The sequence below is a fragment of the Nicotiana sylvestris genome, chromosome 8, assembly GCF_000393655.2.
Source record: "Nicotiana sylvestris chromosome 8, ASM39365v2, whole genome shotgun sequence".
NCBI classification, from domain to species: domain Eukaryota; kingdom Viridiplantae; phylum Streptophyta; class Magnoliopsida; order Solanales; family Solanaceae; genus Nicotiana; species Nicotiana sylvestris.
This window is the reverse complement of record NC_091064.1, coordinates 188,871,783-188,896,593: the sequence shown is the minus strand read 5'-3', so window position 1 is coordinate 188,896,593 and position 24,811 is coordinate 188,871,783. Positions and strand designations below refer to the sequence as shown.

General features: G+C 36.8%; 1 protein-coding gene across 2 annotated transcripts in view; it reads right to left on the bottom strand.

The window, feature by feature from the left end:
- The window catches only part of LOC104226636 (uncharacterized), a 34,369-nt gene that overhangs the window by 6,753 nt on the left and 2,805 nt on the right, over nucleotides 1–24,811 (bottom strand). For both annotated transcript variants that reach the window (XM_009778665.2, XM_070153381.1), the window contains 17 exons: nucleotides 13,951–14,015; nucleotides 13,828–13,872; nucleotides 13,644–13,744; nucleotides 13,425–13,566; nucleotides 12,714–12,775; nucleotides 12,518–12,591; nucleotides 12,370–12,440; nucleotides 9,562–9,649; nucleotides 8,992–9,064; nucleotides 8,810–8,905; nucleotides 8,037–8,145; nucleotides 7,592–7,685; nucleotides 7,421–7,504; nucleotides 7,181–7,337; nucleotides 6,787–6,980; nucleotides 312–356; nucleotides 75–103 (listed from right to left, as the gene is read on the bottom strand). In XM_009778665.2, the coding sequence (XP_009776967.1) occupies nucleotides 75–103; nucleotides 312–356; nucleotides 6,787–6,980; nucleotides 7,181–7,337; nucleotides 7,421–7,504; nucleotides 7,592–7,685; nucleotides 8,037–8,145; nucleotides 8,810–8,905; nucleotides 8,992–9,064; nucleotides 9,562–9,649; nucleotides 12,370–12,440; nucleotides 12,518–12,591; nucleotides 12,714–12,775; nucleotides 13,425–13,566; nucleotides 13,644–13,744; nucleotides 13,828–13,872; nucleotides 13,951–14,015 (1,529 nt within the window). The remainder of the gene's footprint in view (nucleotides 1–74; nucleotides 104–311; nucleotides 357–6,786; nucleotides 6,981–7,180; nucleotides 7,338–7,420; nucleotides 7,505–7,591; nucleotides 7,686–8,036; nucleotides 8,146–8,809; nucleotides 8,906–8,991; nucleotides 9,065–9,561; nucleotides 9,650–12,369; nucleotides 12,441–12,517; nucleotides 12,592–12,713; nucleotides 12,776–13,424; nucleotides 13,567–13,643; nucleotides 13,745–13,827; nucleotides 13,873–13,950; nucleotides 14,016–24,811) is intronic.

Here is a 24,811-nt window from a genome sequence, read left to right as displayed (position 1 = left end):
GGAAAATAAGCCCCATATTAGTCACTGAAACATATATGAATCAGTAGAAATTCATATAAAGCGAGATTTCTTACATGTTTGGAAAGGGAATGCCTACAACTATCTAATTTAGTTAAGAGAATAACCACAACAACCGAAAACTCTGGAACTATAAGCCCATGCAATCTCAAATATACTTGCAATATAAAAATGAATTGCCACTAAAAGAATCCACATAAGAACATCAGGATTTATATCCACATTTCTGCCGTCCTTTATCAGATTCCAGGAAGACAAATAGTAACATAATTCAAAGAAAGGAAAAAGGATACGACTACACGAGCCTTCTCGTCGGAAAAGTCTATGCCTTCAGAAACCTGCAGAAACCACTTGCATATTCAGATATCGAATCTTTTCAAGCTTGAATAATCTTACAGAAAAAGATGAAAGGCCAAAGTTTCATTTTCTTTGCTTCCGATGTGGAGAAAGAAATATAATGAAGATGGATTTTGAAGCTATAATAAACTATGCATAACACAAAGTGTTCCTAAGAGCTTATTCATAAATAAGGACAAAGCAACTCTAAACAACATCTTAACTTGATTCTGCTGCAAAAGTACCATATTATCACAGACAAAGGACTCTTCAGTGAAGTATTTAGGCAAGTCATTGTTGACATGAATGTTAAAATCTTTTTCAATGCACTTTCTACAAAGGATTCATTCCAAAACTGTAAGGATGAAAGTCTGTTTGTTGTCTGGCCTTGGAAAGTATTTTCCTGGAAAATTCAGTTTCCAAATCTCTAGATTACAGTTTAGATAGCTTTAAGTTGTTCACTATCTACCATGTAATGGCTTCTAAACAAGGAGATTAAGGTTGCAACGCTACATGTTTATACTACCAAATTATTTTACAAAAGACAGATCTAAAACATCAAATAATAGGAACGTTGCAAAACATATTGCTTAATGCTGGGAAGGGTGGCCAAGCTCCAAGATGGAACCATTTTATGTTGCATCAGAAAGGTTATTGTTGATTAGCATGATTCAAGCATACTTGATTTAGGAGTGTTGATTATCATAATTTCAGGAGATTTGATTATATTTAGGAGATCTAATTTTATTCTGATTTTATTTCACTTGATTTGATAGCTGGATTGATTGTATTTATTTATTTTATTTCCTTAATTAGCATTAGGAGCTTTGATAAATTCCCTTGCTCATGGGATGTAAACATACACAGAAATACAAGAAGCCTTTTCTTATTCTCAAAATCTATATGGTATCAAAGTCATTGCTGCCTTTTTAAGGTGAGTTATCTCCCTTGCAGCACTAGGGTTCCTTTTTTATCAAAGAGGTCGAGTTTTCTCTCTCTTGTTGGGTGTCCGCAACACAAACTCCTGCTGATTTCCTTGTAATTGGGCTGAAATATGGAGTCATTCAAGGAGACGGTTTCTGGAGAAATCCTGTCTTCGGATGAAATTCAACTTCCCTGTCGCCTCCTAGCCAAACTTGACTCCGCTAATGTTGTCACATCCAATCATGTGTTGCCTTTGCTGATAACCTTAATTCTTGGATTGTCGATTCTGGTACAAATAGACACATGACACGCTCTTCTAAATGCATTCAAAACTATTCTCCGTCTCCCGAAGGAGATAATGTTAAAATAGCCAATGGTTCATTAACACCTATCTCTCCTGATATTAAACTATCATTTGTGCTCCATGTCGCTGAGTTCCCTATCAATCTTTTATCTGGTAGTGCCATCACCAAAGCTCTAAACTGTAAAATCGAGTTCTTTCCCGATCATTGTATTTTTCAGGATCTTCAAACAAGGAAAAGGATTGGCAATGGTAGATTGCGTGATGACTTGTATATATTAGATGTGATTCAAAACTCTGGTCAAGTCTTTTTTGGGGAAAGTAAGAATGTCAACCAAGAAATAATACAACGGCATAGACGGTTAGGACACCCATCATTCTTTGTTTTGAAGAAGTTATATCCCGATTTGTTTTCAAGGAATCGATTTGAATCTTTGTTCTGTAATATGTGTGAATATGCCAAGCATACTAGAAACTCTTATCCTATGAGTGATAATAGAAGCACAACTCTGATTATGACTATTCATTCTGATGTATGGGGTACTACCTAAACTGTTTCTTTGTCTGATAGTCGATGGTTTGTTACTTTCATTGATTGCTACACTAGGATGACTTCGATATATTTGTTAAAAGCCAAAAGTGAAGTTTTCTCTTGTTTTCAGTCATTTCATAATATGATTTATACTTAGTTTGATGCCAAAATAAAAATCTTGAGAACTGACAATGGCAACGAATACATGGATAAAAGATTTGGTGCTTATTTGGAGTCTAATGGGATAGTCCATTGGACTAGTTGTCCTTACACCAGTGTACAAAATGGGGTTGCTGAAAGAAAAAAAAATAGGCATCTGTTAGAAGTAGCAAGATTTCCTATGTTCACCATGCATCTACCAAAACCTTACTGGGGGATTTTATTCTAGCAGCTGCCTATCTTATCAACAGAATGCCACTTAAGCCCCTCAATTTTCAAAGTCCTCTGGAAACTTTAAAGGGTAAGAATGAACATACGGTTCCTCCAAAGGTGTTTGGGTGTGTTTGCTTTGTCCATACTAGAATTTCTGGGAAACTTGATCCTAGAGCTATAAAGTGTGTTTTCATTAGTATTCTCCGACACAAAAAGGTTACAAATGTTATCATCCTCCCTCTAGGAGATCTTTTGTTAGCATGGATATTACCTTTCGAGAATCTGAGCCCTATTTCAGTATTACATCATCACCTCTTCAGGGGGAGAGCAGTAAGGAGGAAGAGGTGATTCTACCTAGTTCCATTACTGGACCTCTTGATGACATTGTCACAGGGGAAAGTGAAATTGGAGAAAGAATTCACGTGGAGACTATTGGGCGTTTGTATAGGCCTGATTTGAAAACTTACTCAAGAAAAAATAGAGCAGAAGAAGCCATCATACAATTTACCGAAGCTGAACCTGCTTCTACCGGTGAGTTATCTACATTTCATAATGAGTTAGACGAACCTATTGTTCTCAAGAAAGGAGTCAGATCTTGCACCACCAAACACTTTTTATCTAATTTTGTCTCCTATAATTCTTTGTCCCCCTCCTATAGAGCCTATGCCTTGTCTATTTCTTCTGTGTCTATTCCCCAGAATTGGAGGGAAGCTATTGCAGATCCTAAATGGAAGCAAGCTATGATTGAAGAAATGAAGGCTTTGTCAAAAAATGAGACATGGGAACTTGTCACTTCACCACCAGACAAGAAGTTGGTTGGCTGCAAATGGGTCTTTACTCTGAAGCACAAAGTTGATGGCTCAATTGAAAGATTCAAAGCAAGATTGGTGGCTAAGGGATTCATTCAGACTTATGGAGTGGATTATCAAGAGACATTTGCCCATGTTGCTAAGATGAACACTGTTAGAATTCTTTTATCTTGTGCAACTAATCTTGATAAGGACTTGCAACAGTTTGATGTGAAAAATGCATTTCTTCATGGAGACTTAGAAGAAGAGGTGTATATGGAGATTCCTCCTGGAGTTGATACTGCACAGAGTCAAGGAAAGGTATACAGATTGAAGAAAGCCTTATACGAACTGAAGCAATCCCCCATAGCTTGGTTTGACAGATTCAGCAAAACAATTATCTCCTTCGGTTACCAACAAAGTAATGTTAATCACACCCTCTTCATAAGACATCAAATGGGTAAACTCACTCTTCTCATAGTTTATGTTAATGACACAGTAATGACAGGAGATGTCTCGATTGAATAAGTTGCTAGCACATGAATTTGAGATCAAAGATCTAGGAAAATTGCAGTACTTCTTGGGAATTGAGGTTGCTAGATCCAAAAGAGGAATCTTTATTTCTCAAAGGAAGTATATTCTGGATCTTTTGAAAGAAACTGATATGACATGTTGCAGACCCGCAGAATCGCCCATTGAAAGCAATCACAAGTTACAAAGCGGAGTTGGAGAATCAGTTGATAAGGAGAGATATCAGAGGCTGGTTGGAAGACTCATTTATCTCTCCCACACTAGACCAGACATAACCTATTCAATTAGCCTGATGAGTCAGTTCATGCATGATCCTCGAGATCATCATATGCAAGTTGTCTTTCACATTTTGTGGTATCTGAAGTCTGCTCCAGGGAAAGGTCTACTTTTCTCCAAACATGATAACCTCCAAATAGAAGCCTTTACAGATGCAGATTGGGCTAGATCTCTAGATGACAGAAGATCAACATCCGGTTACTATACGCTCGTAGGAGGAAACTTGGTTACTTGGAGAAGCAAAAAGCAAAGTTTTAGACCCTTGACACGAGTTTATCGGCATGCGGCGCGGCAGTGGCAAGGATTTGGCATGATGGCCTTGCCATTGGCCTATGTGCGGGAGGGAAATTAACATGCGGGACAATGCGGGCATTGTCAATGGCAACAAACTGTTGCAAGAGCAAGTGTGACGGACTACACTACTATTTGAGGGCTAAGGTGTGATAGACTACACTAAAGCATGAGTGGGCTGCGTGCAAGCAAAGGCTAAGGCCTTGACGGAACTAGGCGGGCTAGACGGAAGCTTGACAAGGCAAAGCGGGAAAGACCTATGCGCTAAGACGAGGCAGCTTAGTGCCAAGGCAGTGGCATTGGAAACTTGGTGTTGTCTTGGCTTAGGTGAGGGGGCTGGCACCTAAGGAATTTGTGGGCAAACGACTTAGCAAGGGAATGGCATCATGGCTTGGTGACTTGATGTTAAAATTAGCTTGGCATTGGCAAAAGGCAGACTTGATCAAGTAGAGGCGACTTGACATGAACAAGCGGCTAGGGCTATGCATTTGGATCGGATATCTGAAATTCGATCCGATCCACTCTATTTCGGATTTTCGGATTGGATACGAATTGTGTTTTATGAAATTTCGGATTGGATTCGGATTGGTATGATTTTAATCCGATCCAATCCGATATCCGAAATTATATGTACCTATATAAATACACACTAAAATTTTAGGGTTATGCTTATTCATTTTTCACACACCCCCTCACTCACTTAGATTTTTCCGCTTCTCTTGCCTCTTCTCTTCAGTGAAGACTAAAAGAGTCTCAATGACTCAACTTCCGATTTTACTTTGATTTTATGTCTCTTTCTTCTGCCTCTCTTCTCTTCTCTTCTGTCTTTTATGTCTATTTCATGTTCTATTCTTCAACTTTTGATTTTATTTTGATTTTTTTGTTTGTTTTGGTAGATGGAAGATGAGATAGAGACACCGAATGAACTTTAAATTGTTGAAAATTTTTGTGACAATCCGATCCGACAATCCAAAAAATTATCCGATCCAAAGTTTAAAATCCAATCCAATCCAATGTTAATTCGGATCGAATTCGGATTGCCCTTTTCAGAATCCGAAATCCGAAATCCGAATCTGAAATAGGCTAAATCCGATCCAATCCGATCCGTGCACAGCCCTACAAGCGGCTGTGGCAGCGGGTATGCGTGCGGCTAAGTCATGGGCGACAAGCTGTGACTATGGCATAGGGGCGGAGCAGTGTCAAAGGGCAACGTTGGGCGCAATGCCAGCCTTGGGCGTGCAGCAACTGGCAAGAAACACGCACATGCGGTGCACATAGAGCGGTTATCAAGTGTGTTGTGCACATGTTGTGCAGTTGGGCGGTTACAACTGCCTTGTCCAAAGAGTTGCTGATAATGGGGTTAAGTCTATGCACATTTTTTATCATGGGTGATCATGGCCTATCAGTTGGGGGTGTCAACTGGAATAGGAAAACTGTTTTGGGCTGACTACACTATATATATGTGTGTTAGCAGCCCCCAAAACGGGGTAAGTACCTAGAGAGGGAAAATGAGCAAGATGTAGGCAAAGGGTTGTCTATGTCAAGGCTTGAGCATGGCAAATTATGTGCCATTGCCTTGCCAAGAGTGAGCAGCACGAAATGCCTTAGGCAAGGGCTTTTATAGGGCAGTTTGTGCAAGAGTTGGCAATTTTGTGAGTTGGTGTCTACCAAGGGTGGCAGCACCTTGCCAAACTCGAGAGTTTCCTTTGTAATTCATATATTATAAAAGGTTGGGAAAGAGTTCCCGTAAATCTTCTTGTGCTTTACTTATTTATATTGCCTTGAAAATATTCTAAGTGTTAAACCTCGAAAGCGAAAGAAAATCGGAGTAAGGCTAGTCAAGTTGAGACTTGACTGCCGCACAGTGGACTGTTTTTCGGCGGACAGAAAACGCTCTTGTGACACAAAGTGTAGTTGCTAGATCAAGTGCGGAGGCAGAATATAGAGCTATGGCCCAGGGTGTTTGCCAACTGCTTTGGCTACAAAAGCTACTACATGAATTGAGACTATATGAAAAAGGAAAACTTTCCTTGTACTGTGACAATAAAGTTGCCATCAGTATAGCTCATAATCCAGTCCAGCACGACCGAACAAAGCATGTGAAAATTGATCGACACTTCATCAAAGAAAAAGTTACAACTGGTGTCTTGAGTTTGTTTCGTGTGCCATCGGAAAAACAGCTAGCTGATGTGTTTACCAAAGTATGTCAAATGCAAAAGACCAATTCCCTTAGGAAGATTGTAAGTTGAACATTAAATTAGGTAATTACAGATTGCACCTTAGTGTTGCCAATTGGCCATGTGGGCAGTTGGACACGACAGAGTAGTGGGACTGAACTTCCACAAGACAGCCATTTGTGATAATTCAAATACTAGAAAATTTGTACAACTTGACAGGAGGAATTAAGGCTGATGTACCTTTCCTCGACAAACAGCAAGAAAAGCAGCCCCCTCTTTCTTGTTTTCATCTGAAACTTCATGTGGATTACTGTCGCTAAGAGCTGACTTTTTTGCCTTTTTCTTTCTTCCCATCATTAGCTTCCCCTTTTGGTTAATAGAACTGTAGTAACCCTTCAAAACTGATTCAAATTCTTCTTGACCCCCTCTTGGCTCTAAACGCAAACATCAAAGAAAGAATTAATAGCACCAGTAAAGATCAACAATTGGCAAGCATGATGAATTTCCAATGCGTCAATGGAAAAGAATGCAATGAATAGTTCGGTATGAATAGTTCGGATAATCTTACTCTCTTACTGCCTGTTTATGGCTAATATCTTACTGATATCCAAAGGATGGACTTGATGTTTCTTACCAACGAAAAGGGGCTTTCGAGCGTTAAGTTGGGCCCATTGACCTGTTTCTTTCCAGCGACTGCTTAATTTCTCCATCAGCTTATAGCTAGGAAAGAATATAAGACAACCGCCAGGAACAATCTTGCATATTTCCTCTAAAGATATGCCAAGTGCATCCTTCACGAAGAATACTGCAACATCAGACAAAGAGGGAAATACAAATTGACGAATGAAAACTTGGCATAAATATCACATAATACCTGAAAAGCATATGAATCTGTATTTTTGAAACTTGCATTCAGCGGATAATTTCTTGGTCCTCTCGAGATTACAGCAGCCCAAAACTGCAATTCATGGGCTGGCATTGAGTTCATCAATAAATAAAGTCCGAACTTCAGCAGATCCCAAAACAATGACAAATTTTAAAGTACCTGTGATTCAACATCTATAACATGTGGAGCTTCCAGAGAAGTACCGAAAGTAACACCAAGTTCAGAGGAAAATGAATTCATTGGTGACAGAGTCCTGTAATAAAAATAACATTGGCACATCAAATAAGGAACTGGAACTACAAGCAGCAGCTTTTCAAAATTGTCTTTCTGAGGTATCACAAGTGAAGGACAGGAGAAGGCACAAATAAGGATGTGCAAGGATAGATCATGAACAAACAAAGTAAACAGAGACAAGAAACATTTGACGTATGTACATAGTCATGAAACTGAACCATACACCATTAACCTGAAAGTTTTGCTAGATAAGTCATTAAGTTTGCTTCTAATTGGACCCAAGCAAAAAGGAATTGTCTAAATTTTCCAAACACCAACAAGGATTAATGCTTGAATGAAGTTGCCATGTGATGTATGATATTGCACATACCCTGATGTTAGAATCACTGACAGACAAGAATCAGCAATTTCTCTGAACACAACCGCTGGATTTAAGCACCACAAACTAAAAGTATGTGTCCAGCTACCAACAGCAGTTCCTGCACATTCATAGAGGGATAGCAGCATAAAACAAATTAACTATCAAGAAATGAATTAGATCTCTAACCCAGGATTAGAGCATTATGACTATATCTTCTAGAAGTTCATCAGTGTCAGTATTCATGTCACCAGTAAATAAATCATCCTTTCCTCTTTGTTTCTTTTCTATTTTTTATTCTTTTGTGTGGTGGTTGAGGCTTGAGGTGCTTCAAAGTAGTCAGGGATGTCTGAAGCATAAACATGTTTATCTCATTTCCTTCTCGTGTGTTCCAAGGATGGAGTTAAAGGGCTTTCACCTCTTTTAACGATACAGAACCAGATCGAAACAGAACAGAATCGCCAAGTATCTCTACTAGTTTTAGTAATCAGGAAAGTTTTAAATAAACCCTCATATCCTTTTATGCCCTGCAAAAGCATTCAGAATACCAAGTTCCTTTGAAGAAAGAACACTTCAACGTCCTTATTACAAAAGCCCATCATTACATGCAAAGCATTTCTTGTTACAATTCATAGCAAATATATGTAAATGTTTTTGATTATTTTTGTCAGCAAAATATGTTAAATGATCTATGCAATTTAGTTTAATAAGATAAAATGGGAGACCTAGTGTGCCTGAAGACAGGAACAATAAGCAGCATCTTTCTCACATATATCAGTACTTACCAGGACTTTTCTTTACATATCGTTGTAAAGCTAGCTGATAATCACACACATGAAGACCGTTTCCCGAGAAGAAGTAACGAAGTGAGGTGAACAGTCCTGAATGATACTCATAATTGTCAATATACATAAAGTTCCTTTAAAAGATAAGTTTAGCATTTAGAATTAGAAATAAGATGCAGTACCCTCTAATACAGCTGCTGCCATGCCACTCAAATGAGCTGTCTCTGGCTCAGCTTCAGATGCAGCTTTGATGGCCTTCAGGGGAAAAATGATAAGAGATTAGGGTGAGAGCAAGTGCAATTATAAAATACTTTTTTTTTAATTATATAAATACGTATACTTGTCCTCATATCTCCACCGTGAAGAGATGGACCTTGGGCCTAAATCAACACTAAAAGGTAGGTCATGGGTGGAGGATTGTGCAAAATCATATAACGATGCCACAACCCATTCCCTCAACAAATGTGGGAATTAGCACCCCAGAACGCTCAAGACAGAACAATTGGAGTGTGGATACCATGACACGTGGACCCGAACTTGAGAATCAGAACAACACGGATCGATGTGTCTTAGATCTGAAACCATGTGAAAATTTGATCTTAGGCCTAACTCAACTTCAAAAGCTAGCTCACAAGGGAGGATTGCCCAACACCAAAAAAGGCGGTCACAACCCATTCCCTCAACCAATGTGGAACTTAACAACCATTATCATTATTTTAAGACTAAACAGACCAGCATCAACAAGAATTTACCTTCACGGCACATTCTTGTAAAATGGGAAAGCACTGCTTTGTCACATTGGCTTCTTGTAGCTCTTTCAAGGCCTTGTCACCAGTCCAACTACAAAATAAGTTGGAGCAGATGAGATAAATAGGTATGTGTGTGTATGTATGTCTATATATATATATATATATATATATATATATATATATATATATATATTGTGCTCAAAGTAATACACACACACGCACAACATGCACAGGTAGAATGTGAAAACTAGTTAACACCAGAAACAATGTTACCTGCAGTAATGTTTGAGCATGAATCACCTTGAGTTAGAATCTCAAATAAGTATATGAAATAGCTTTCACCTTGAATGAGAATATGATTAGATCTAATTTGTAATCAAACTAGTATAGCACCCGCGCGATGCGCGGAGAATATAAATCATGTTGTGTAATCTAATTTGTTTGACCATATTATATCACATTGCTTGAATTAAATTTCAATTCCCTTCTTTTATCCGGTGAAACATGCCCAAAAAGAAAATTGGATGAAACTAGAAAAAGATTCATATGGTCATCGAATAACTTTTCAGTTCCTCACTTTTCTTTATTACATAATCTACCATATTTATTCTATCTATATGGAAAAATAGAACTTGGCACTGAAACCCTTCGGGCTCAAATTGTAGAATTTTAGTACTTTTCTTTTGCATATACAAATATTTTTATTGGGTTGAAGATCAACTTTGAAGGCTTTACACCATATACAATTATGATTGCCTGATTCAGCTTCAGCAGTAATTAAATGTTTAAGTGCGCCAAAACTTAAAATCTTTCTTAGACTCTGATCAATTAGAATATGTGGGTTACCCATGCCAAACATTTAAAACAATGTCATGTAACATGACATAACCAAAGTTTGGTCGGAAATGGAAACCTAAACACTGACAGAGTCTTGATTTTCAAAAGTAATTGATTCCATGTCCCTTTCAGTTTCCTAAGACTCCATACTAACTAAAGGAAGTCACGCAAAAATTAGCTTATATGAAGAAAGTTAAAGTATCATTTAAAGATGAAAAATTATACTTCCCTATCAAAAAAGATAAATAGGGGTATCCTCAGCAGTATGGAAAGTATAATTGATTATTTGGAGACTTTTGCCCCAGTGGCAAAGATGAACACAGTGAGGATCTTATTGTCATTGGATGCGATTTTTAATTGGAACCTACAACAATTTGATGTTAAAAATGCTTTTCTACATGGAGATTTAGATGAGAGATCTATATGGAGGTACCACCTGGTTTTGAAAGCAAGAAGGGAATGGTATGTAGACTGAAGAAGGCACTCTACGGACTAAAGCAATCACCCCGTGCATGGTTTGGAAGATTTACAAAAGTTATGATCAAGCTAGGCTATCGGCAGAGTCAAGGAGACCACACCTTGTTCATAAGGCACTCAAAAGTAGGAAAGGTAACTGCTCTACTAGTCTATGTAGATGATATCATAGTAACAGGTGATGATTCAGATGAGATACACAATTTGAAGAATTGTTTACTCAAGGAATTTAATATCAAAGATCTTGGAAAATTAAAGTATTTTTTGGGAATTAAAGTAGCACATTCTAAACAGCGAATCTTTATTTCCCAACAAAAACATGTGCTTGATTTACTGAAAGAAACAGGGAAATTAGGGCGTAAACAAGTGGTCATACCAATTGAATATAGTTATGGGTTGTGTAATGCTCCAGAAGATTTTGTGGTAGACAAAGGCTCGTATCAAAGGCTTGTAGGGAAATTGATCTACTTGTCCCATACAAGGCCAGACATTGTCTTTGTTGTAAGTGTCGTTAGCCAATTTATGCATGACCCTAGAGAAATGCATCTCCAAGCGGCCAACAGGATTCTACAATATCTTAAAGGAAGTCCCAGAAAAGGAATACTATTCAGAAGAGGAGGAGACATGGTTTTAGAGGCTTATACCGATGCGGATTATGCTGGTTCATTAGTGAATCGAAGGTCAACTTCAGGATGTTGTACTTTTTTAGGAGGAAATCTTGTGACTTGGAGAAGTAAAAAACAGAATGTTGTGGCCAGATCAAGTGCAGAATCCGAGTTCAGATCTATGGCGATGGGAGTTTGTGAGTTGTTATGGTTAAAGATAATCCTTGATGATTTGAAAATAAGATGGGAAGGACCTATGAGATTATATTGTGATAATAAATCAGCAATAAGTATAGCTCATAATCCAGTACAGCATGATCGCACTAAGCATATTGAGGTAGATAGACACTTCATTAAGGAGAAATTAGATAGTGGACTCATCTGTACGCCATTTGTATCTACAAAAGATCAGTAGGCCAATGTTTTAACAAAAGGACTGCCAAACAATGTGTTTCAACACCTGATAAGCAAGCTAGGAATGGAAGATATCCATTCACCAGCTTGAGAGGGAGTGTTGAATGATAGAGGATTTCCAGGAAGATATTTTCTATATCAAGATCTGATCCTCTAAGTTTTAGAGATAATTGTTGTAATCTAGAATATCAAATTCTGATTCTTTTTTTATTTTATTTTGTATAATCCCAAACTTTATGGGATTTAGATGATTTTGTTTCTAACCTCTTCTTGTATATAAAACCATGTATATGACATTCAAAAACATGAATGAAATTATTCAAGTTTCTTACTCTTTCCACAGTAATGGATACTCCTTTTGTTATATAATGTTCCGACATTTGATAATGATGAGTACAAACTTGATCTGTTCCCATTACATATATGTTTTTCTCTGTTACTTCACATCTGAAGCAGGAACAATAACCGAACCATAACTCACCATGAGAAATAGTGTTGGAAGTCGTGCCTTTCTAAAGTATTTTTCTTCCTATCAATCCAATTCAGTATGTCCTGCAAAAACGATGAATACACAAATTGATGGAAAGCTCTATATGCTGTCAGCAGAACTTAAAATTTGCAGTAGTTACCTGTACCACTTCTACCAAAGGTTGGTAAGTCATAGTATCAGATAGTGTGAGTTGCTCCAGTTCCATCTGCAACTCTTCCAGAAAACAAGAACTGTGAGAGATGAACTAAAATAAAAATGTAAGAAAGTCTTCTTTCAATTTGGCCCTAAATAAAAAGATTAAGCAAGGGCATGGAGAAAAGCTAGTCCATGCTTACGAAGAAAAGTATCCTCCTCAACATCCACACTACCAGCATCACGAGAAATGTCCTCTATATTGCTGCAGATAGACACCAACCAAAACAAATAAACGAAAAACTAGTCAAGACAATGATATGTATATACTTCATTTTGATTATGGAATACATACAGTTTTCCATTCTTCTGATGAATCATTACTACTTTATCTGATATGCAATACGTGTTTAAGCATTCTGTCTCGAAATAATTCTCTTATTTCACTTCCTGTTGAATAAAACAATCAGTTACTAGCAATTTTTAACAGTTGTTTTCATTATTTTTAATTGGAAAGAAATTTTACTGAAGCACTTCTTCAAGAACTTCTCAATATCTGAACTTTATTTCAAAAGATGAAACGGTATTAAGTACAGTTTCAACTCTGAAAAATTGATCAAATTGAAAATAATTGATAAGCAAAATAGATATATCGATTTGGATCAGACAGAGTATTGGTTATTGTCTGATGTTCAAAACAGCCATTTCCTAGACCTAAAGATGAATTAATATATTTCATAGCAGGCAAAACTGTGCATTTGTAGCTCAGCTATTTTGTAAAAAAAAAAATCATCTTTTTTTTACAAAACTCCTTGTGCATATTTTAATATGTATAATTAAATTTTCCATTATTTTCTACACAAACAAGCCACCAGGGAAAACAAGTGTCACAAGTGGTTTATATCTATACATACTGGGCTTCATCGAGAATAATGATGGCCCCTGTTATATCTACTTCCATTGCTCTCCTAACAACTGGATCGATGATATAGCTGTATGGACAGAACACTAATTCCGCATGATCAGCCATGGAACGCGCTGCAAAGTATGAGCAGCCTGAAAATTGTAGAATAGCCTGCTGATGAGTTCACTCCTTTCATAGAAAATAATGGGAAACACACAGACTTTGTCACCTTTAACAATTCGCCCAACTTTAACAAGATCTTCAATATCATGAGCCTCGTGGCACCCTCCTTTCTGAAGGGATGGATGACCTTTGACTTTATGAGAATTTCTATTCAGAAATTAGATTAAAATCTCAATTTTTAATCAAGAGAAGAATAGACAATAGAAACATCCGAAAGCCAACTAACTAACTTGAATTCTGAGCATCCAGCTTCTTGATCCTTTACTAATAACTTGCTGCAGTTTCAGCCATAACATTATAACATTGGACGAAAGAGATAGGAAAGCAGATTTTATGAATATATGGAAAATCACCATTTCTCATCAATGTTGTCTTCACCTCGTACGTTCATATTTGTACAGTAGTGTCTTCGTGAAGCCTGAAAGAAGATAAATAGTAAGCAAACAACAAGTGCAATATCAGGCTGAAAGAAACATAGAAGCATAAAGATCCAAAATCCCTAATGAAGATGCTATATCCCACATTTTCACACGTTAAAGCGTGTCACGATTTAGTCAACATAAACTTGGAGATCAAGACTATTCTCAAGTTCACGAGTGTATAAAACCATGCATAGCACATGTTGTAAGGTTTAGAAGTTAAATGAATCGAAGAAACTAAGTTTCGTCGGAAATCGGCAAGTTGGGAATGTTATAACCCGTAATTTTGGGGTGAGACTAGGGTGCTTAACATGATAAGAAGGTGATGCTATGAGATTTTAGTCGTATGATAGCCGTGTGTTAAGTTTTGAAGTCAAGCGACTTACAAAAGTCGATAAAAGTTGTCGCAAGCACGTTCATAATTTTACTGACAATTTGGGTCTAATGTTACTGAGCTTTTCTCTCAATGTACTTGGATTTACGAGGTGATCCACCCACCAAATTGAAGATCTACAAGTCTAGTTTCCAACGCATTAAACCGTTCGTCGATACGACATCAAAGTAAAGAGATATTCGCGATTTCGCGAGACTGCACAGTCAGTCCCTATGGGACCCACATAGGCGGTGGAAACTTATCCTTTTGTTATAAAAACAGTTCTCTCTCATTTTTCGACCAGAGCACACCCCATATCTCTCTAAAGGCTCTCTAAAAGCTCTCAAAGGTTTAAGGGTGATTTCTAAGGTAAGCCACCTATATGTAACATCAAGAACCCCGTAAGGGTAGCGGAAAGCGCTTCTATGATGTTGTGATGACAGAAAGGGTTGTTGTGAGCTAAGAGGAACCTGGATTAAGAGTTGTAGTTGCTGCATAAGGTAAGTATACTATCTCCTTGCTTGTTCTTAAGCTTTTACAAGTGGTGGTGAGGTTGTTTGAAGCAAAATACTACAAGATAGCATTGAAATAGCCAAAGATATGGCTACTATTTTGTTGGGCTGTTTTGAGGTGATAAGTATGATTTGTGATGGCTGAAAATTAGGAATATAACATGATTATGTTGTGGCTGCTATTGTTAAAATTAGTCATGTATCAATTAAGTGAAATGAAGAAGAAAACGTGTAAAAACTATGAATTGAAAGTGAAGGTGGAAGTATGTTTGAGGTGTTTGTGCGTGTGTACTATTTTGGAAGGGTTTTAAGCTAAATTTCGACCGGTTCTTGATGTAGTAGCTTGGGTGTGTTATTGTTGATGTTGTTCTTATTGTTCTGACGCTGGTTTGAGTTGGGTGGAAGTGGAATTTTATAGGGGAAATGTTGTCCGATTTTCTATAGGTAACCTACTAGCTTAGAAACATGTTTGGAAGTCTTTCCATAGCATTAACTACAAGTTTTACTGTCTTAATGTAGACTGAAGTCTTCAGAAAGATATACGTTGAGTCGTTAAGTAAACAACAAAGGTGTGTTAAGGCTCACTCTTTCTTTCTTTTGGCATGATCTACAAAGAACGTAACCATAACGCCGTTACTTCAAAAGGAACTCTATTCTCAAGATTAAAGCTTGTGAACCTCATTGTTTCATATTGATATAGTTCACGACTCCTATTATTCTTTGTTGGGATCATTTCCCGCCTTGATAGCCTTTGAACCTGATGTCTTCTTATGATCTTGGTTGACTCTCGAACAATTGATACAGACACAGTTACATAACGATAATCAAAGGATAACAACCTTGAGCCACTCTGATTAGATCCATAAGGCCCTTCAGAGTTATTGCTTGCATTGCACTTATATATATGTACCTATTTTCTCACCGAGCCACCCTATAGTCGGCCGGGTATGGCACTTATATGTGCACACTGCTGCAGCTAGTTTTGACATTACCAAGTCCTATTAAGGCCAGGTATAACCGAGTCCTCTTCGAGGCCGGGTACATTGTGATATGACATGAGACATTACCGAGTGTTATTAAGGTCAGGTATAACCAAGTCCTCTTCGAGGCCAGGTACGCTATGTTATGACATGATTCGCCCCCGGAGTGGCTTGATACTATATTATATGGCCCCGTTGAGTAGCTTGATTTTTACAGACATGCATATATATATATATATATATACACACATATGACAATGCATGCCCTCAGAGGCTTTTTATGAGTTTCAGGTTGTCTTTTGTACACTTCCTTCACATTCCATATGTCATATGTGTTACCTGCCTTATATATTCTGTACATCCTTCGTACTGACGACCCCTTGTTGGGGCGATGCGCTTCATGCCCGTATGTACATATAGAGATTCTGGGGCGCTGTGTTTCATGCCCGCGGGTACAGATAGAGATTCAGACGATACCTCGCAGTAGGTGACTCGACTCAGCTGAAGGTTGTCGCGCTCCCTTCTTACGGAGCTGTTTAGTGAGCTGATAGATATGGTGGTTGTGTGTATATACATAGTTGGATATGTCGGGGTCCTGTCCCGACCAGATGTTGATGTACTCTTTAGAGGCTTGTAGACACTAGTATTGTATATAGTAGTCTTGTGTGGCTCTGTCGGCCTTCTTACTGGACATATTGAGTTTATATTGGCATTGTCGGCATTGTTGTATATATAAGTATGTTGGACCTTTTTTGCATGCAGGTGGTTGTGTCCTTTAATCAGGTAATCACTCGTCAGATGCCTCGTCGTCCCAAGTATGGTTGAGTATATTACAGATATCAAGATTGGTAAGCTCGAGCCTTAGGCACCAAGTGCCGGCCACACCCCAAGGTTGGGGGTGTGATAGAAGAACTGGCTAGTTTTCTCAAACATGTATAGTTCTCGGTAGGGGTGTACATAGGTTGGGTTAGTTCGGATTTTACAATTACCAAATCAAACCAATTGTGTCGGGTTATTAAATTTAAAAACCAAACCAAATGAATAAAACTCGGGTTTTTCGCTCTCGGGTTTTCGGGCTATTCGGGTTTTTTCTTGGTAAATCATCGTAGAACGAAACATATAAATTGTGCTCAAAATATTTCTTTAATCCTAGTAAGATACAACTATATAAAGTATTTTACAAGAAAATAATACAAAATATGAGAAGTGTCATGGCATTATCCTAATATCCTAATGTCACAAAGTAAGTTGCGCTATATATCTTGAAGATGCGAATGGAAAACGAATTACTGTAAGTTGTAACTATATTCATAATAAGAAAAATAGAACTTTACATCAAACTAAATTTTTTTAATATATCGTTAATATGGTATTAACGACATGTAAACTGTTTGGAGTTCATACAGTGATACTTGAAATCAAATGATTAAGTCCGATGTAAAATTAATTCTTGTGAAATAAACACATATTTGTAAATTACTGCTGTCATTGAAATTATAGTAAACTACTACTTATGCTATGACAATTGTAGTAGTCCTTTTCTGATATTTCAAAGATATCGGTAAGCTCAACAATTCGTAAAATACTTCTGTCTTTAAATGTGCAGTAGTAAATTACCTTCGTATCATAACGATATTTTCATACTAGCAGTAAAATAATATTACACTTGTAATAAATGAGGTAATTTACTACCGCACATTTAATGACAAAAGTTTGTTACGAATTGTTGAGCTTACAGATATTTTTAACTAATCAGTAGAAAACTTTTGACCAAGATCACAATGTCGTTTCCTCTTCCAAGACAGAAATGTCAATCACACTTTTCCTTCCAAGAAAATCATCTATTCGAAAATTACTGCCGTCAGTATAATCTTACTTATACATCTATAGTAGTCATTTATTGATATATCTGTCTTCTCTTCTTCCAAGATAGAAATGTCAATCACACTCTTCCTTCCAAGAAAAATAATGATGTCAGTAACAGTTTCGTAATTACCTGTAATGATATGTAACAACACCAACTCGTAAGTTACTGCCGTGATTACAAGTATTGTAAAATATTACTTCTGCTATATGAGTGGTGCATTTGCGTTAAATGGCTTAAACATAACAGAATAATACGATGACTCATACTCAAATATAATAATATTAGGTTCTGCATGGCCTTAAAATAAATTTATTTGTTCAAGTACATAATATGAATTCCATCTTATTCCTTACTGGAACTCAAATTGAAAAATACGAAAATCAAAAAACGACTCCATATTATTAAATTTAATTATCATACGAATACTTAATTGGATGGTTATCGTTTAAGCCCAACTACATGTTTTTCTAAAAAAGAAATAAAATAATTATCATAAAATTAAGGTGGAAATTAATATAAGTTAGTTATCATAGTAATAAGTTACTAAGATCTTCCAATACATCGTAAGCCCAACAATGTGTTTCTAAAAAGAAATAAAATAAGTTACTAAAATCTGCCGTGTAAATGAGGAAATCCATATTTCATCCCACACTGACCCCTGAAAACGAATAGAGCTTCATTAAATTAAAAGAAGCCACCTGCTTGTGCAAAGTTGGCATTTTTAGAGGCCTCGGGGCGTTGGGGTTCAGATTACTATGCAGCGGAGCATATCCCGTAAGTCATAGTAAGTCGTGGCTTGCCAGAGCTCGGAAAATGATAAACTTATTCCACTTCCATCTTAAATCGTTGTCAACTTTATTGTTTTGGCCAAAATACATATTTTTTTGCTCATACTAAAACTCTACCACCCTCAAGGCCCCAACCACACACCCCACGCCCACAGCCAACCTCTAGTTTCCCTACCCCTACTCCCCTCCATACCCGCCAACAATCTAAATCCCCACCCCCTAAACCTGCCCACATGTACCCCTTAATCCAAAGTTGGCAACTTTAGATGCGTTGGGGTTCAGATTACTATGCAGCAGAGCAAATCTCATAAGTCATAGTAAGTCGTGATTTGCCAGAGCTCGGAAACTGATAAACTGATTCCGCTTCCATCTTAAATCGCTGCCTACTTTATTGTTTTGGCCAGAATACATAGTTTTTTGCTCATACTAAAACTCTACCACCCTTAAGGCCCCAACCACACACCCCATGGCCCACGCCCACAGCCAACCTCTAGTTTCCCTACCCCTACTCCCCTCCATACCCCCCACCAATCTAACTCCCCACCCCCTACACCTTACTCACATGCACCATTTAATCCTTAATCCATAGCTATTAATCCTTTATGATAATCATTTTATTTCTTTTTAGAAACACATGTAGTTGGGCTTACGATGTATTGGCAGATTTTAATAACTTATTTTATTTCTTTTTAGAAATACATGCAGTTAGGCTTACGATGTAGTGGCAGATCTTAGTAACTTATTACTATGATAGCTAACTTATACTGAAACCGTTACTAACGTATTTACGCAGTAGTTTATGACGTGTAAATGAGGAGATCCATATTTCATCCAACACCGACCCCTGAAAACGAATAAGGCTTCCTTAAATTAAAAGAAGCCACCTGCTTGTGCAAAGTTGGCAACTTCAGATGCATTGGGGCGTTGGGGTTCAGATTACTATGCAGGGGAGCAAATCCCGTAAGTCATAGTAAGTCGTGGCTTGCCACAACTCGAAAACTGATAAACTTATTCCACTTCCATCTTAAATCGTTGCCAACTTTATTGTTTTGGCTAGAATACATATTTTTTTGCTCATACTAAAACTCTACCACCTCCAAGGCCCCAACCACACATCTCACGGCCACAGCCAACCTCAAGTTTCCTACCCCTACTCCCCTCCATACCCGCCACCAATTTAACTCCCACCCCCTACCCTACCCACATGCCCCCTTTAATCCAAAGTTGACAACTTCAGATGCGTTGGGGTTCAGATTACTATACAGCGAAGCAAATCCTGTAAGTCATAGTAAGTCGTGGCTTGCCAGAGCTTGGAAACTGATAAACTAATTCCGCTTCCATCTTAAATCGTTGCCAATTTTATTGTTTTGGCCAGAATACATAGTTTTTTGTGCATACTAAAACTCTACCACCCCCAATGCCCCAACCACACAGCCAACCTCTAGTTTCCCTGCCCCTACTCCCCTTCATACCCCCCACCAATCTAACTCCCTACCCCTACACCCTACCCACATGCACCCCTTAATCCTTATTCCCCCCCCAACACACACATAGTGTTTGCCTAAATATATATTTTTTAAAATAATACTTTTTATTCTACTAATCAAACACTAGCCAAACATGGGAAAATAAGTGATAGTACTACTCATTTTCAAGGAAAAATTGTCCTTTATACCAAACACAACCTAAAAGTAAGAATATTTTGTTTTATTGGTAGTAACATAAAAGACGATATTACTATCATTTGTGATGACATCTACACTAGGTTCTTACGACATGAAACCTTAAGCAATTTATTACGATCTTCAGTAGTAATTTACTACTTAATTTCCGGGACTAATTACACTACAGGTTGTATAATAATTTACGACATAGGGCCTGTTGAATTCAATAGACTATCTTATGTTCAAGTTTTGAGCAAATAAAATTGTTATGAGTGTGTGGTAACTGTAACATTAGTTTACGATATGTTAGCAGCCGAATTATTACTACAGAAAATTACGACATAGGGCCTGATGATTTCAATGAGCAATAACACATTAATTTACGACACTTTTGCATTTGAAATTCACTTAGCAATTTACTATTAACTTCAGTAACATATTAATACACATGACAAATATAACCTGTCGTACGTTACTGCTGGAATAACCATAAGTAGTAGTAAACGCATTAATTAATGCACTATCACATTAATTAAGTAATTTAATTTGTACAATACACCATTTTTTCCCCACAAATAATTGGCTTTTTAAGATACACCCACCCCTTTTATCTCTAAAAGCCTTACTTGACCATAGATACAATCATCAAATTCCATTCTTGGTATAAATATCCTCGCATTATCTCTAATTTATTTTTATTATTTAATATTTTAACTCTTTATTTTATCAATTAAACTTCAGTTATATGGCCTTATCCACATCATGAACTTTCTTTTATTGTACTTAAAAAACTTTCTCACATCAAATTGGAATAAGTTTTATCCTTCTTTTTTTATGATTAAAAAAATGAACTTTCTTTTATCGTACTTAAAAAACTTTCTCATATCAAATTGGAATAAATTTTATCCTTCTTTTTTTATGATTAAAAAATTGATTTTTCTCTATTTGTTCCTTATTTTCCTACTATATTATTCAATACTTAATGTTATTACATTAGCTGTTTAAATAACAATAATAATCCAGTTAATAATGATGATACTTCTGTGGACTAATAAATTCCAAATACAAAATAATAATCATTGTAAGTTCCAAAGCCTTGCATATTTTGTTCGAGCTCTTGGTCACCTTTATCATAGGTGACAACGGCAGCTTTTGAGACTACAACATTTAGACAACTCTGCTTTGGATTGTGGAAAGAAAAAAAAAAGAACATGTAGCATATACATAGTCTCAGGTAGGGGTGTACATAAGTCGGGTTAGTTCGGATTTTACAATTACCAAATCAAACCAATTATGTCTGGTTATTAAATTTAAAAACCAAATCAATAAAACTCGGGTTTTCTCAGATTTTTGGGTTATTCGGGTTTTTTCGGGGTTTTTCCCAGTAAAATCTTCGTAGAACAAAACATATAAATTGTGCTCAAAATATTTCTTTAATCCTAGTAAGATACAACTATATAAAGTATTTTACAAGAAAATAATACAAAATATGAGATGTCTCATCGCATTATCCTAAAATATTCAACAATAAAGACAATAAAATTATGTAATATAAATATTGCTAATTAAAAAGTCATAATAAAATAAACATAATCTAAAAGTATTAAGTCATGCTAAAATAAGTAGACTAATAAGGGAGTATTAATTACATGAAAACGTTAAAGAAAAAATAAAAATAGGTTATGCATTTTTATCAAAATTATTGCAAAACAAAAAATAGATATTCAATACATTCCCGTTTGTAGTATTGAATTGAATGCCTTTTGTTAGCATTAATATTGATTTGATTTTGGTTTGGGCTTTTGTTAACATTATTTGATTTACTAATGTTAATGGCTATAAAACTTATTGGAACATTCAAAAGTTCTAAGTCCAACCTTGAAATAATACCTTAAAGTAAAATTATGAAAAAATTTAAGAAATATTTATAAATTACATCACAATAAGTATATTTATTTATTAAATATATCTAAAAAATTTATATGTAATGTCTTGTTGATTTGGTTTCGGTTTCACTTTATTTAGCTAAAACCAAACCAAACCAATTATGGTTAGGTTTTTTTCCAATACCAAACCATAGTCGGTATTTTTTCTCGGTTTGACTCGGATTATCGGGTTGGTGCAGTTTGTCGGTTTCCTTTGTACACCCCTAGTTTTCGGGATTCCCTCTTTTGTAGGAGACTAAGGATTTAACAATTGGCAAGTAGAAAGACATTTTCAACAGAATAGGGAGGAGGTAGCTTTAAATCATTTTATTCTGTAAACTACAAATTTTTTGATAAGGTAATAAATTTTATTGACAAATTTTGGGCGTAAAAGCAGTATATAAGAGGTATATCAAAAAGTAAAGTCCTACACAAAATATGATTCTCTACGAATAACAACCCAACCTTCTATACAAAGACAAAAAGGAACTTCATGGGTGCATCAAAAAGACATAAGGGATAAAAGACTATTTTTCAATTGTACAAAATTCATCTCTATCTCTTCAAAAGCTCCCTTATTTCTTTCGCTCCGAAGAACCCACATAAGTGCCAAAGGAGCCACATCCCAAGCCCTATGTCTCCTCTTCTTTCTACCACGATTCCAGTTGAACATGACATCTTTCACAGTTTCTAGCATCACCCACGAGACGCCAAACAAAATCAATATTACCCACCATAACCTCGAAGCGACTTGGCCATACAGAAGAAGATAATCGACGTCCTTACATGAACCCTTGCACATGAATCACCAACTGGTGTATGTTGCCTTACTCTTTCTCAAGTTCTCAGCAGTCAAGACAACCCCGAAATAGCTAACCAAGCAAAGAAACATGCTTTTCTCAGCATATTTGGACTCCAAATCGATCTATGCACCGCAAAAAAGTTTCACTTTTCGTGTATTTCAATTGTGGATAACATAACTTGGGGACCCAACTAGGAATCCTTCAGTGGCAACATCTCTTACAGGGTGGGAGATGGAAGGAGAATCAGCTTTTGGAATCATAGGTGGTGTGGAGAGGATACTTTGAGGGTCTCCTTTCACCACGTCTTCAAAGTTTCAAACCAGAAGGAATTGATGGTCCAACAGATTCGTAAGGAGCATGAAAGGGGGGTAATATGGGACCTCTCATTTAGAAGGAACATGCAAGATTGGGAGATTGCGGGGCTCCAAGATTTATTGACACTGCTATATGGGCAAGACAGGCCCCAACCATCTTGAGATTCTTGGAGATGGGGTTTGCGTGGCGATGATCTGTTCACTATAAAGTCCTTTTACTAAAGTATGTTTGTGAGAGAGGAGGTCTCTTTTCCATACTCCTCGATCTGGATTCCTAAAGCACCCACGAAGGTGTGCTTTTTTGCATGGTTAGCGGCAAGGGGAGTGATTTTGATTGCTGAGAATCTGCGGAAGAGAGGAATTACACTTGTGAGTTGGTTCTATATGTGTAAAAGTTCAAGGGAAGAAGTTGATCATCTTTTGTTACATTGCCCTGTGTCCTCGGCTTTGTGGAGGGCGATCTAGAACCTTTTTGGTGTTCAATGGGTGATGCCAAGCACTGTAAAGGAAATGTTATATAATTGGGCCGGTCTCCATAGAAGAAGAAAGCAAAAGGCGTGGAAAGTCTCCCCGTTAGCTCTCATGTGGATAGTTTGGGGGGAGAGAAATAGGAGAGCTTTTGAGGGGATTGAGTCTCCTTTTTCATATCTTAAGAATAGTCTTTTATCTTTGATCGCTTTTTGGTGCACTCATATAGCCCCTATTTGTATAGAATATTGGGCATCTTTTATAGAGAATCATGTTCTGATATAAATTCTCTACTTTTTGGTATACTTCCTATATACGGGAGCTCTCTCCCGTTTGATTAATACAATTTACCTTATCAAAAAAAAAATTGGGGACCCAACATTAGGATAAAACAAGGATAGGTCTATCTCTAATATCATCACAAGAAAAATGGACCTTGAACCTAACTCAATCAAAACGCTAGCTTAAGTGTTAAGGGATTGAGCATTTCTTAGAACCATATAAAGAGACTACAATTCATTCCTACAACCAATATGGGACACTTTAACAATGTCAATCATGTTGTCATTCAACATGTACAAATTGTCTCATTAAAATTGAGCATCTTATCTTCCATTTGCTATTTATTGTTTCATAAAACAAGAGTATGGATACTATCAGAGTAGCTAAAACATGTTTATTACTGCCTTTGTCCAAAAAGACCACCACCTCAAAACATAATGGAAAATGTAGACAAAACTCCTAAATGGGTTACTTTGTACTCGTAGAGAAAATTTTGAGGAATGAAAGAAAGAAAGATAAAGGGACATTCTGAAACTTCTTAGCAACATATTCTTCACCCAAAAGGAAATTGCAAGTGAAAGGAGCCTTAAAAGTTGCAGTTTCTAGCCTCCTGCATATGCAACTTTGTTCATTTTCTTTATTTTTTTTCAATTACCAATGAAGAAATCATTCTCTCATGATATGACCGCATATATTAGCAATAGGTAGGAATATACAAGAAAAGTTTTTAGCAAGTGTAATTCCTAAGTCACGTATGCATATACACATGTGTGTATCTGTCTGCATCTATATACATGTAGGGAGTAATAACCTAATTCC